This window comes from Neoarius graeffei, chromosome 14, assembly GCF_027579695.1.
Source record: "Neoarius graeffei isolate fNeoGra1 chromosome 14, fNeoGra1.pri, whole genome shotgun sequence".
In the NCBI taxonomy this organism is placed as follows: domain Eukaryota; kingdom Metazoa; phylum Chordata; class Actinopteri; order Siluriformes; family Ariidae; genus Neoarius; species Neoarius graeffei.
Window position 1 is genome coordinate 41,326,760 of NC_083582.1, and position 14,657 is coordinate 41,341,416.

At 42.8% G+C, this 14,657-nt stretch overlaps 1 protein-coding gene across 1 annotated transcript; it reads left to right on the forward strand.

Moving 5' to 3' along the window:
- Positions 1-2,704: 2,704 nt before the first annotated feature.
- On the forward strand, positions 2,705-12,727 carry pdap1a (pdgfa associated protein 1a). The gene is made up of 6 exons (XM_060939669.1): positions 2,705-2,908; positions 3,230-3,312; positions 8,784-8,855; positions 8,975-9,099; positions 9,193-9,344; positions 11,244-12,727. The coding sequence occupies exons 1-6, from the start codon at positions 2,896-2,898 to the stop codon at positions 11,276-11,278; spliced, it is 480 nt and encodes a 159-aa protein (XP_060795652.1). The 5' UTR covers positions 2,705-2,895; the 3' UTR covers positions 11,279-12,727.
- The last annotated feature ends 1,930 nt before the right edge of the window (positions 12,728-14,657 follow it).

Sequence of the window (14,657 nt, forward strand, 5' to 3'; positions counted from 1 at the left end):
AAATGATCTTTTGCAGCCACGTGAATCAGTCTATTTTTCCTTGTTGTTTTAGAATACATGTGAGGTTATTACTACTCTACAACAGTGTGAGAAGCTGTCGTATACCAGCTTCTGTTGGTTCTTGCATTCATAAGTCTCTCTTTGGATTTTGGAGTGTGACCATGGCTGTGATTATTTTCAGCCAAAAAATTCCAAGTTATATTTCCAATTATTTATTTATATTTTCTTGAACAAGCCTCCAATTTACGAGTCCGAATGCAGTTAATGCACCAGTCCGAATCATCAGTGCTCAAGTCCAAGTCAACTCACAAGTCCTTAAAATTAGGGCATGAGTCGGACTCGAGTCCAAGTCCTGGACTTGAGTACTACAAGCCTGCATCTATATAGCATTCAAAGACAGGTTAATACTGGAAGGATAGGGAGCAGGAGTGGGAAAGAAGAAAACATTATCACTCATTTAAGAATAGGATATACAGGGCTTAACTTTTCTTTAAACATAATAGACAAACATCTTACTGGAAAAGGTGAACATTGTAGTCATTCAGAAACTGTAGAACATGTACTACTTCACTGCAAGAAATATAAACATGAGAAAAATCAGCTTTTTCTATCACTAAGAATGGTAAAACATGATAATTTCACATTACCTGGTTGATCAAGTCAGATATATCATTTTGTTATCCATCCATTAGCTGTAGCTGCTTATCCTGTTGTACAGGGTCGCAGGCAAGCTGGAGTCTATCCCACCCTGACTATGGGCGAGAGGCGGGGTACACCCTGGACAAGTCGCCAGGTCATCACAGGGCTGACACAGAGACAAACAACCATTCACACTCACGTTCACACCTACGGTCAATTTAGAGCCACCAATTAGCCTAACCTGCATGTCTTTGGACTGTGGGGGAAACCGGAGCACCCGGAGGAAACCCACACAGACACGGGGAGAACATGCAAACTCCACACAGAAAGGCCCTCGCCGGCCACTGGGCTCGAACCCAGAACCTTCTTGCTGTGAGGAAACAGTGCTAACCACTACACCACCGTGCTGCCTCATTTTGTTATCCATCCATCTATCTATCCATCCATCCATCATCTGTAGCCGCTGATCCTGTTCTACAGGGTCGCGGGCAAGCTGGAGCCTATCCCAGCTGACTATGGGCGAGAGGCGGGGTGCACCCTGGGCAAGTTGCCGGGTCATTGCAGGACTGACACATAGAGGAAAAAAAGAAAGAAAGAAAGCACAACTTTATTCATCACACACTTGTGAAATTCCTCTCTGCATTTAACCCATCGGAAGCAGTGAACACACACATACACACACACGAGCAATGAGCACACACACATACCCAGAGCAGTGGGCAGCCATGCTAACAGCGCCCGGGGAGCAGTTGGGAATTAGGTGCATTGCTCAAGGGCACCTCAACCCAAGGCTGTCCCATATTAACCTAACCTCCATGTCTTTGGACTGTGGGGGAAACCGGAGCACCCAGAAGAAACCCACGCAGACACGGGGAGAACATGCAAACTCCACACAAAAAGGCCCTCGCCGGTCACTGGGTTCGAACCTAGGACCTTCTTGCTGTGAGGAAACAGTGCGATGGGTTCCCTTTTGAGTCTGGTTCCTCTCGAGGTTTCTTCCTCATGTCGTCTGAGGGAGTTTTTCCTTGCCACCGTCGCCACAGGCTTGCTCATTGGGGATAGATTAGGGATAAAATTAGCTCATGTTTTAAGTCGTTCAAATTCTGTAAAGCTGCTTTGCGACAATGTTTATTGTTAAAAGCACTATACAAATAAACTTGACTTGACTAACCACTACACCACCGTGCCGCCTCATTTTGTTATCCATCCATCCATCATCTGTAGCCGCTTATCCTGTTCTACAGGGTTGCAGGCAAGCTGGAGCCAATCCCAGCTGAGTATGGGCGAGGGGCAGGGTACACCCTGGACAAGTCACCAGGTCATTGCAGGGCTGACACATAGAGACAAAGAAAGAAAAACTTTATTCATCACACACTTGTGAAATTCCTCTCTGCATTTAACCCATCTGAAGCAGTGAACACACACATGCACACACACGTGAGCAATGAGCACACACACATACCCAGAGCAGTGGGCAGCCATGATAACAGCGCCCGGGGAGCAGTTGGGAGTTAGGTGCCTCGCTCAAGGACACCTCAGCCCAAGGCCGTCCCATATTAACCTAACCGCATGTCTTTGAACTGTGGGGGAAACCCACGCAGACACGGGGAGAACATGCAAACTCCACACAGAAAGGCCCCCGCCAGCCGCTGGGCTCGAACCCAGAACCCAAAACAACCATTCACACTCAAATTCACACCTACGGTCAATTTAGAGTCGCCAGTTAACCTAACCTGCATGTCTTTGGACTGTGGGGGAAACCGGAGCACCCAGAGGAAACCCATGCGGACACAGGGAGAACATGCAAACTCCACACAGAAAGGCCCTCGCCGGTCGCTGGGCTCGAACCCAGAACCTTATTGCTGTGAGGTGACAGTGCTAACCACTACACCACCGTGCCGCCTCATTTTGTTCTCAAATTTCTAAAATAAACAGAAAAATCGAAAAGAATATAATTTTTTTCCTCCAATATCGCCTGTTCCGCACTCCAGCCCAGGCGGTGGCGGTAATGCACCTTTAAGTCGGTTTGCCAACCGCCATAAAACCTTAAAGAAGACGAAGAAGAAGAACCACAAACGTCACATTCAGGAAGTGGTGCTGAGAAGATCTCTCACTCGAGGACCTCAGAACAGACACAAAGATTTGTTTTTCTGTTTATTAGAATTTGGCGAAAGAACCTGTGTGTACTTTTTATCGGCGTAGCAGTCAGGTTTTTATCGGCAGTTTCTCCGTGAAGGATTTTCCTGTATTGTCACAATGCCGAGAGGAGGTGAGAGGACCGAGAGGACCTGTCCATGTGCCGACATCAGGATGTTAGCCTGTTTGCTAGCTGATGTAGCCGCACCGCGATATCTGAACTAGATGCTAATGTGTAGTTCAGCAGAAAATCAACCCGGGCTGCTTCCAAATGTCAGACGATCTGGAAGGGTTACTTTAACTTAAAGATGTTTTACTAAAGCAGCCAGAGTTGGACTGACCGCCAGTCAGATGAGCAACTTGAGCAGTTCATACTTTTCTGGTCAGTCATTCATGTTTTTGTTGGGTGTCTCCTTCCTTATCCACACTGGTTTTCTTTTATTGGATTTTTTAGGGAAAAAAGGACACAAAGGTCGGGGCAAGCAGTTCAGCAATCCTGAGGAGATCGAGCGACAGATGCGAGCTCAGAGAGAGATGGTAAATATCCAGTGTGTTTATTGCTGCGTTCATGTGCTATGGGAAGATGATATTTTCCAGTTGGGAAGTGGTATTTACCAGTGTGTTGTGTTCACATGCTTTTGTTGTTGTTGTTGACAAATTAAAGATGGTGGACCAGATTCAGAATCAGGCCTGTTATTTGGCTAAAACAATTATACACTAAGTAACTTTAAAAACGCACATTGATAAAACTTGCTGAATTCGTGCTGAGTTTATCTCAAGAAGAAAAGAAATTCATCTCATCTCATTATCTCTAGCCGCTTTATCTGACTACGGGCGAAAGGTGGGGTACACCCTGGACAAGTCGCCAGGTCATCACAGGGCTGACACATAGACACAGACAACCATTCACACTCACATTCACACCTACGCTCAATTTAGAGTCACCAGTTAACCTAACCTGCATGTCTTTGGACTGTGGGGGAAACCGGAGCACCCGGAGGAAACCCACGCGGACACGGGGAGAACATGCAAACTCCACACAGAAAGGCCCTCGCCGGCCACGGGGCTCGAACCCAGGACCTTCTTGCTGTGAGGCGACAGCGCTAACCACTACACCACCGTGCCGCCCTGAAAAGAAATATATCACAATGGAAAAATAACTTCGTTCCGCCCGAATAAGTTCCAAATCTGTGCTCAAATCAGAATTTAAGGGAGTTGTACTCAATAACGTACAATATGATTCGGGTAGTCAATGACATGGACAGGCTTTAATTTTCAAACAAATTTTGCATACACTGTACACACACAATCTTGCCTATAAATACCCGGGGGAAATGATGGGAAAATTTTCATTATTGAAGATGCCACGCCTAAGCCAAAATCAACATGAACAGGCCATCGGGATGTTGCGTGCCGGAAGTACACAGAGCGAGGTCGCCTGGCACTTCGGTGTTCATCATTCGACCATTTCCCGTTTGAGTCAGCGTTACAGACAGACAGGGAGCACCAGGGATCGTCCACGCCCTGGTCAGCCTCGAGTCACGACGCCAGTTCAGGATCAGCACATCAGGCTAGCTCACCTCCGTGACAGATTCCTGACACCCTCAGTCACTGCTGCTGAGACCCCTGGACGACAGACCCAGAATCTCCAGCATGACGGTCCGAACATGGACCAACTGTCACTTTGAATTTTTTTATTGTGAATTAATTCTTGAGTTTGACAATAAATGTCCTTTATCGATGTTTCAAGATGTGTGTGCATTACATACAATATCATAAATTTCAAATATATGCATGGATCTAAAGTGATATCGTGTTGAATTCCATTGTGCGTTTTTAAAGTTACTTAGTATAGATTGCCTTGTTCATCAGCTGCAGCAGGAATATGAGTTGTCAAAAGGTAAATAATGCTGAACATTTCCTGATCCTGATTTTCTTAACACATTGAATCCCACACAGTTTTTGGAAATTTGGCTGTAGCCACAATGAGAGTAGCCAGTATCTAGATCATTGTTGGCGTTCTTTGGACAGCCACAGAATATTTTGTATTAGGCTATAATATACATATTATAATAATATAATATACATAACATGACTCGTTTAAAAGGTGTGAGTCAGCTTTGCGTAGGTGAAAACCACTTCTTTCTTGGTTCATAAGCTAGTCTTGTACCGCTCGCCGTCATGTTGAAAAGGTTACAGTTCATCTCATCTCGGCAACTCATGTATCAAAATTTTCTACGAGTTGCTCAGTGGAAAATACCACAAGAGGGGGCGTTCATGTGTGCTTTCCATGTCGGCGTTTGGTATTTACCATAATTCCCATAGCACATGAACGCACCATATGTCACAGGTGGTTTTGAAATCCGGTGACTCTGGATCAGAGGCTGAGCCAGGATTGGGAAGGTTGGAAGTGGGTTTTTTTTTTTTTCTTTCTCTGAGTGTAACTTGGTTTGACATTTTGAAAATGTCATCTTTTCTGGTGACTTCTTCCGGAGCTGCAATTGAGCCTTAAAAAGAAATGAAAGAAAGCATTTAATTTTAAGTCTGAGCTGTATTTTATTAGGCATTTAACACATCTTACTTAATAAAATGTTATAACAAAAGTTTAAGTTTAGTTTTTTATTCATTAACCAAAACTTTACAAATCACTCTAAATTATCAATAAAATCTTCGACAGATTCCTGCAATAAAAGCAGAAACCTTAAATTATCATTTCTAAGACAAAATACAAATTGCTGCAATCAAGTCTTATTACACAGAATAGAATACATCTTTACAATATCTTCTACTGAGCTGCTTGACTTAGAGAGAGCAGCACGATGTCTGGCAGAGGAATGGCCGGCACAGTTGTGTAAGGGCCTCTGCATGCTCTTGCGACAAGGCTTTCGCAGATAGCTTTTCGCAGACAGTTGTAATTTATCGTTGAGCGGGGAGTAATAGGCGTGCGCGATGTTATTCACCGCCACAACGCAAGGGGGCACGAAGTCGTGAAATCGCTAGGAGTAGTTGGTGGGTGTGGTTAGTGGAGTGTTTATCCTCCGGTTACTTATAATGACTAGAACTGGAGTCGTATAGATGTACGTACTTCCTCACTTCCTCGATCAACCGCTCTTCGTGCTGCTCCATCTTCGCTCGTGTTTTTAAAAATGGCGGTCGTGAAAACAAAACAAACCGGGAAAGTAGGGAAGCGGAAGTGCGTGTACAGCGGATGTAGAGTGGACCAATCAGAGCCCTCTTGTCTGCGAGGCTTCTGCGGTGGTCACAATTTTTGGGAGGTGCGCGCAGAGCGTCTGCGAAGGTGGGGGGGCTACGCAGACGCCGTCTGCGAGGACTGCGTTGTCAGCATAAATTGGCCTTAAGTGGTTAGCGCTGTCACCTCACAGCAAGAAGGTTCCAGGTTTGAGCCCAGCAGCCGGCGGGGGCCTTTCTGTGTGGAGTTTGCATGTTCTCCCCATGTCTGCATGGGCTTCCTCCACAGTCCAAAGACATGCAGTTAGGTTAACATGGGGCAGCCTTGGGTTGAAGTGCCCTTGAGCAAGGTACCTAACCCCTGACTGCTCCCCGGGCGCTGTAGTGTGGCTGTAGTGTTCACTGCTTCAGATGGGTTAAATGCAGAGAATGAATCTCACTGTGCTTGAAGTGTGCATGTGACAAATAAAGGTTTCTTCTTCTTCTTCTGGCTGCTCCCGATTAGGGGTCGCCACAGCGGATCTTTCATCTCCATTGCTCCCTGTCTTCCGCATCCTTCTCTACCACATCTGCCACTTTCATGTTCTCTGTCACCATATCCATGTATCTCCTCTTTGGCCTTCCTTGTTTTCGTGTGCCTGGCAGCTCCATCCTCAATGTTCTCCTTCCAACATGCTCTGCATCTCTTCTCAGGATGTGCCCGTACCATCTCGGTCTCATCTCTCTTAGCTTCATTCCCAAGCTCTCCACATGTGCTGTCCCTCTGATGTGCTCATTCCTTATCCTGTCCAACCTCCCATCGCAAACTTTAACATCCTCAACTTTGCCTCCTGTCTCTTTGTTAAGGGTACGGTCTCCAATCCAGCTGGTCTCACTACTCTTATACATCTTACCTTTCACTTTTGCTGGGACTTTCCTATCACAAACGAATCCTGAAGTCCTTCTCCAACTGCTCCACCCTGCCTGCACTCTCTTTCTCACCTCACTATCGCAGCCCCCATTTTCCTGCACAGTTGACCCCAGGTACTTGAATTCACCAACTTTCTTTCCGTCTACTCCTTACATCTTCACTACACTCTCATCCCCATTCTCACTGATGCACATGTATTCTGTCTTGCTACTCTCACTTTCATTCCTCTTCGTTCCAATGCATACCTCCATCTCTCCAAACCCAACTCAACCTCCTTTCTACTTTCACCACATGTCACAATATTATCCGTAAATATATATATATATATATATATATATATATATATATATATATATATATATATATATATATATATATATATGAGAGAGAGAGAGAGAGAGAGTGATTCCACGCTTATGGGTACTGAAATGGGGACATGAACTTATTTTTAAAAATTCACCTAAAACCATTTCTTTTTTTACCATCAGGTCACAAAACATGTAATCTTTAATGAATGATATGTTAAAAGATAACTTTAATTTTCTGAGATGTAATAAAAACATATTTATATGCCAAAGTCAGAACGTAACAGAAGTGTTGTGGACATATAGATTCTCAATTTTAACAATGTAGAATTACTTTTTGAAACATAGGAAGGTGATGTTTTAGCAAATATAATTAATAAACATGTGTAGTAGAATAAGCATACACATTCTTTCAATAAGATTAACATGGTATATAGCTAGATTGTAATTAATTTGTAACAGACGCGAGATGGACAATCGTAACAGAAGTAATGTAACAGACATCATTTTGGAACTGATAGGCTTGACTTTGGCATATAAATATGTTTTTATTACATCTCAGAAAATTAAAGTTATCTTTTAACATATCATTCATTAAAGATTACATGTTTTGTGACCTGATGGTAAAAAAAGAAATGGTTTTAGGTGAATAAGTTCATGTCCCCATTTCAGTACCCATAAGTGTGGAATCACTCATATATATATATATATATATATATATATATATATATATATATATATATATATATATATATATATATTAGTATTACAGAATACATCTTTACTATATACAACAAAGATAACAAATGAGATTCGGCCAACTCTGAAGATTAATATTATGAAATAAAAACACAACTGAAAATAATAGATACCTTTTAACAAGTTTTGCTTTTACAAAATATACATCATGCAAATGTTACATCACAATGTTAGGAATCCTTTTGATTCTGTTAAGTGCAATAAACAGGAGTTAAAAATAAATTAAATTAAGTTACAGATGAAAGGAAATTTTCCTGTAGTTACTTGAAATGTAAATTCTGTAAACAATACAAAAAAAATTCAATAATATTGGTAGTTTATGAAAGTACTATTTAAGAGAATGTAAATCTTGGTGAAAGAGAAACCGAAAGAGTGAAAGTGATTATCCTGCTGTTACCATGGGAACGGTCTTTTATGAATGCGGAAGTTGGCTCTCAGCGTGCCAAACCCGGTGTGACTGAGGAAGCAAACTAAATTAGACAGAAAGGCGGGTGCATATAAGTGTAATTCTGGGTAGAAAGGTATAAGAGGATAGAAGATGTAAAGGGGTTGGGGTGAATAGAGAGTGGCTGTCGGTGTTCTCATTCTTGTATGAACCTTCTAAAAAAAAATCCAAGCCCCCTTTTTTTTTTTTCTTTTTAAATGAGTCCCCCACCCCCAAAAAATACCTTTTAAGACTGTCAACCTAATTCAGTTGGGTAAATCTCGAATCACCTGGTTGAATCCAGATTCACCTGATTTTCAAAAGTCACCTGTAACATTTTTCACCGTCCCTCAAGTGCCTCGAAGTGTCTCTGGTGTTTTGAATTCACTCAGTCCCTGAAATGTAAGGCATGTTTTGGCAGGAAGAAAACAGTGATGCAGAGCGTGAGAGTGCATCTGAATCTGAGGAGGAAAGCAGTAGTGAAGATGAACAAGTAAGCAACACATGACTCTTTTTGAATGTATAGCCACCAGTAAGTATGGATTTCTGCTGGCACATTTTATCAGTTTGATCTGGTGCTTCCCTGAAATGTATTCGTTTATCTGATGAAAGAATCAAAAAAGGAATGGAGTACAAGGGTTGATTGAAATCGAGAATCCCAACCGCAGCTCCCAGAAGAACAAAAAAGCCTCAGAGGTTGATGTGGATGCACCGAGAGAGCTCACACGCAGAGAGAGGTATTTCTAAACGCCTGGGGATTCAACTTGAGAATGCTCTTTCTGTGGTGCTTTTGTGTAACTCTGGACTATCAATGAATGTGTTGGTTGCAGGGAAGAGATCGAGAAGCAGAAAGCGAAGGAACGCTACATGAAACTGCATCTCGAAGGAAAGACGGATCAGGCCAGAGCAGACCTCGCCAGACTGGCTATTATTAAAAAACAGAGAGAAGAGGCAGCAAGGAAGAGAGAGGAACTGCGGAAAGGTGAGTTTAACACGCTGTGTGATGTTTATCAGGCTTTCGTCTAAACGGGGGAACAGGGGCGCTGCGCTCTCTTACTCTCGGCGTGCGCCCCCTTACCGACTCCGTAAAAACATCCCAGCAACACTACGTGACAATGTGTCTGATCATCAAATACGTTATAATTGCTCCAAAAATATTCCAATCATAGTAGATACACCGCCAGACGGTGCAAAAACAATCCGAATTGGCGTTTTCCAGACTGAGGCGCCATGTTGTTTAGTTGTTTACTTGTCGCAGCTGCTCTCGCGAGATTTGACATGGGTTACATACAAGGTCAGCTGACTTGTAGCGCGAGATTTCTCGAGACTGAATGACCTTTCACCCAGCGGCGCGGGAGCTTTTGACAGAAGTAGTTCGCGAGTTGTTTTTGTTGACACTTGGGCATTTAAAGATGTCATCCCGCGGCACGAAGCGGAAGAAAGCCAAAGACTGTCCGGGGCAGAAGAAGATTACTTCTTTCTTTTTCAATGTTGACAGACAATTTGTTACAATTTCCCTCTCAGATAGCCTCAGAATGTCCCATTGGAGCATTTTTCAAAGGCTTTGCACGGCGGGGGGGGACAACCGGCACCATCCCCCCCCCCCCGCTTCGCTCCCTCGCCATGGTGAGCGTCCTCATACTAAATTTTTCTAGAAAAAACCCTGTTTATGTACGTGATGTACACTAGACTAATCTTCATACGATGTCCAAGTGTAATGCCACAGTCACAACCCGCCGTAAGTGTTTTGGACACGCACGGGTCGCAGGGTTTGGTAGCTCGCAGCCGTGCTGCAGGGTCGCGGTGAACCCGGGGGAAAGTTTGGAGGGTCAAGTACAGGTTGCACACCTGACTTCCTCGAGGCGTGGGAAAAATTGCGCTGTTAGCCCGTGGAAAGCGCGTGTCTGACGCATGTGATCAGTGAGTGTGGAGTGTATGTGACTTGCGTTTTACCAGTTTCCTGCGCTGAGTACGGGCCGCTCTTGTGAAGCATGTGTGACGCACGTGACACTCACTCACGACTTGCGTGTGACGCAAGCCAGGAGTGGGTATAAAACTAGCGTGTCTGCAGCATTCTGCATCTGTCTTTCGACTGAAGAACAGTATCGCGTCGTGCTGCTCCTCAGCTTCTATCATCTGCCTAGAAGGGTCCAACTCCCTCAGTCGTTGCGGCGGTATTGCAATGGCCATCTTCTTCCCTTCTACAATGCTACACGTTACATGATCGGTTCCTTGGTTCCTCCCCAATATATCTACCTAGAGTCTTGCCCATCGTATCGCATACGGGTAGAAAGTGAGATGCACTTCTGTCTTGTGGGCCGCGCAAATAGCAAGTGTGGAGTACTTGTGTAGTACTTCTGAGGCACGTCACTCGTACAATGACCGTGCGTCACTCGTGCGTCTTACTGTCATCGCAAAGTCCCTACTGGCCACGCTGCTGATTTGGTTCAGGCGTACAAAAGGAGTACGGGTCCCATACGTAGTGTATGCGTTTTTGGTTTTTCGCAAGACCTGTAGAATTTGCATGTGCAGGACCAAAAGTTTCCACGGCCAGTCTGCGTCCTTCTACGGCACTGAACACACGCAAGTGTCGCGCAAGTCTCAAGCACGGTTTTGCCAAATTTTTTACCGTAGACCGCCCGTAGTAGCGCGTACAGCAGGTTGTGAGTGAGCCTTAAGGTATTTTATTACTAATATTGAAGAGCTTCCATTATGCATAACGGTTTTCTGTCTAAAAGCTGAAAAGACTTTTGTGTGTTACTACTTTTGTAAAATTTGAGATTTTTGTTTATTAATACTTAATTGCATTCCTTTTTTTGTGAAGTGACCTTGAGTGTCTTGAAAGGCGCTTTTAAATAAAACTTTTTTTTTTCTGTTCCAGAAAAAGAGGCACAGGAGGCCAAGTCCAAACGTTAAGTCTCATCCCCATCCTGAGGACTGTGCTATTGGGGTGGGAGGGTAGGGACCAAATTAATTAGGGATACAGCTCAGGGGTGTCCAGATGCTGTCCTTTCATCCTTTACTGGCAGGGACAGGCAGCGATTTGGACATTCAGAATCACATCACATAAGGTGGGGGTTAAAGACATGAACTCGCTGGTTTTGCTTATTGGTACCTAAAACGGGAAGCTATCAGCAAGACCACAATGTCCTCATGTCCTTTCCCCCCATATCACTGATGTGTTCTGATCCTACAGCTGCAAGAGTTTACTCTTAAAGTTGCTTTTTTTGGTTTGTTTTAATAAAGCTTTTGATTTGGTTGTCGGTCAGGGTGCCGTTCTTACTGATGTCACCTGGCACATTCCTAGAGAGTAGGGTAGAGTAACGAATGGAGAAACACTAGCAAACTTGTACAACACCATCTGCTTTTGTTCTGACCTTATTGCTATGTTTTTTTTATTCTCTGCGAATAAGCTACATGTAATAAGCACCTTTTGTACTGAACAAAATGTTTTTCCCTCACTTTTTGATTTTAAAAATTTTTTTTTTTTTTTTGCATGCTAGTTGCAAGATGTATCCAACTTTTAACAAATGCCAGTAATGCTACACCATTTAAAAATGTAAAAACTAATTTTATTACTTTCGAATGGAACATCAGCAGTATTAATATGCATACGTAATCAAGTTAACAGTATGTCTGGTTATAATCAGAAGTTTTTACTTCCCCTTTTATTCTGTTGTGCATACATTTCTCTGTCAATGCCCTTTTTTTTCTTTATGATCAACTTCTAAACATACCTTTTGTATATGAGGCCTTGTTTACACCTGATATTGACATCTGTCTGGAGTGATGTGATGTGATCAGAAGTGGAAAGATAGATCAGATCTTTCAAGCTTCTTGAATACATCTTCAGTAACCACTTGATTTACGGCCATAACGCAGTGGATAAGGTGGCGCTGTGTATTGCGTCGACACTACAGATGTTATATGGCCGTATGTTAGGGTGCATCAGTTGCCCCCTGAAAATGAAAAGTTCCTCCGATCATGATGCATTTTTGTTTTTATGTTCCTTTTGGTAAGAAAACACACTGGGTGAAATATTTTGACAAAATTCAAAAGTTTAATGGTGGCACCAGGAGCTCAAAGTTATGGAAAAAGCTGCTATTTTATGACTTTTATGACAAAATTTCGATCACTTTTCATGAAACATTATGGCACCTATGGGCGGCACGGTGGTGTAGTGGTTAGCGCTGTCGCCTCACAGCAAGAAGGTCCGGGTTCAAGCCCCGGGGCCGGCGAGGGCCTTTCTGTGCGGAGTTTGCATGTTCTCCCCGTGTCTGCGTGGGTTTCCTCCGGGTGCTCCGGTTTCCCCCACAGTCCAAAGACATGCAGGTTAGGTTAACTGGTGACTCTAAATTGACCGTAGGTGTGAATGTGAGTGTGAATGGTTGTCTGTGTCTATGTGTCAGCCCTGTGATGACCTGGCGACTTGTCCAGGGTGTACCCCGCCTTTCGCCCGTAGTCAGCTGGGATAGGCTCCAGCTTGCCTGCGACCCTGTAGAAGGATAAAGCGGCTAGAGATAATGAGATGAGATTATGGCACCTTATAGAGTATACCAAATATCTTAGATCCACATTTTTAGTACATATTCTAAATATATTATCAAGCACAGTTTGAGTTTTAGCTGTTCATTGAATCATTGTTCAACTACTTTTAAACAATACAAATGTATTATGAATCACATTAATGCTTCTCAATCCCTTGCAAAGGTTCTTAACATGATCTCTGGGTCACAAGAAATCAATAAATGGAGTCCAACATTGTGATTCAAACCTTACGCGAAAACATAAAATAAGCGTTTTTTGGCAAAAAATGAACCTCATGGTGCCACCATTAGACTTTTGAATATGGTCAAAAAATTTTACAGGATGTCTTTATTGGTGAAAAGGAACACCCAAACAAAAATGCATCAGATTTTATGAAAGTGAGGGCAACTGATGCCCTGTGTTTAAGTGATTTGAGGGATCTGATTTCAGTTCATGCCTAAAGATGCATATGAACATTTTTACACCTGTTCTTCATGCTTTATACTTGTGATCAGATCACCCAGGGCGGATGCTAATACTGAGTCCGAACAGCGTCTTGTATCCTTTGGCTTGTTGGTGGGACTTGAACTATGTTGAATATTAGGGGAAGCAATATTACAGTGATGCAAATGATCAAACATTCAGTTCAATTTTTAAAGGAGTATATTTGCAAGTGTTTAAAAGATTTGTAAAGTGTTCTCCATAACTGAAATACTTACATGTATTATTGATAGGAAGCAATTGGATGTTTATTCTGACTTGGTTTATGGTATAGAAATAAATACATTAGTACAATTGTTTTTGTTTGTCTTTATTTCCTCCTTTTAAAACAATTCTCCTACATATGACCTGTGCTTATGCAGTAGGGCCTTGGCTTTAATTGGGCAAAAGCTGAGATTGTCTAAAAGTGACATTTTACTGTTATATTATTGAAAACCTTGAATAACATGAAGAAAATCATCATCAAAAACATACCTGAGAACTTTGTATGGAAATGGACTTTTTGATCATATTTACCTCCTATGAGTCGTGTAATAGACCCATCCTCACCTATCTTTAGAACTCAGAAAGGCAAACAGGGCATTTAAACAGTACAGCATGTCTGATTAAGTTAGAAGAGAATGCCTTTCTGCTATTATATTGGGAGAAAAAGCGAAAGTGCTGACTGCCCTAAACAAACAAACAACCTTAGATTTTTGTCAAAGTTAGAATCAGCCTGGTTTTCTGTTCTTTTCTTGGTGTATAAGGAAACGGCTTGAAGTTGTTAGTGGTAATCACTCTGAGGATCCAGGTGTGGTAGATGGAGATTTGAAACACTGGATTATTCCTTTAACCTGGGGTGGTTAAAGGCTTAGCCCCTCATTTTTCAAAGATGAAAAGATATTAAGATAGGGTTTCATTGCGGTTTCATTATTTGCTGTGGAACTTTTCTTGCCTCCACTTTCACCTGAATATAAATGAAAGTTATCCTAGATGATGAGATGCTGTGTGTTTTTGCAGTTAGGTTGTATGTATTTGAGCCGAGGTTCACTGGCAGCAGCACTGATGTTGGTGGAGAGCCAGCAACACTAAAGGTAGACATCATGACATTATGAACTTTTATATGGTACAACAAAACAAAAAAAAATTAACATGAAAATGTTTACTGTTTCCAGGCAATACCTGTCCCAGGGGGTGGGACATACAGTACATCCTAGAGCAGCGTTTCTCAACCACTGGCTGGGCTGCGAAGCACCATCTAGTTTCAAATTTGAAGCCAAATACTAAA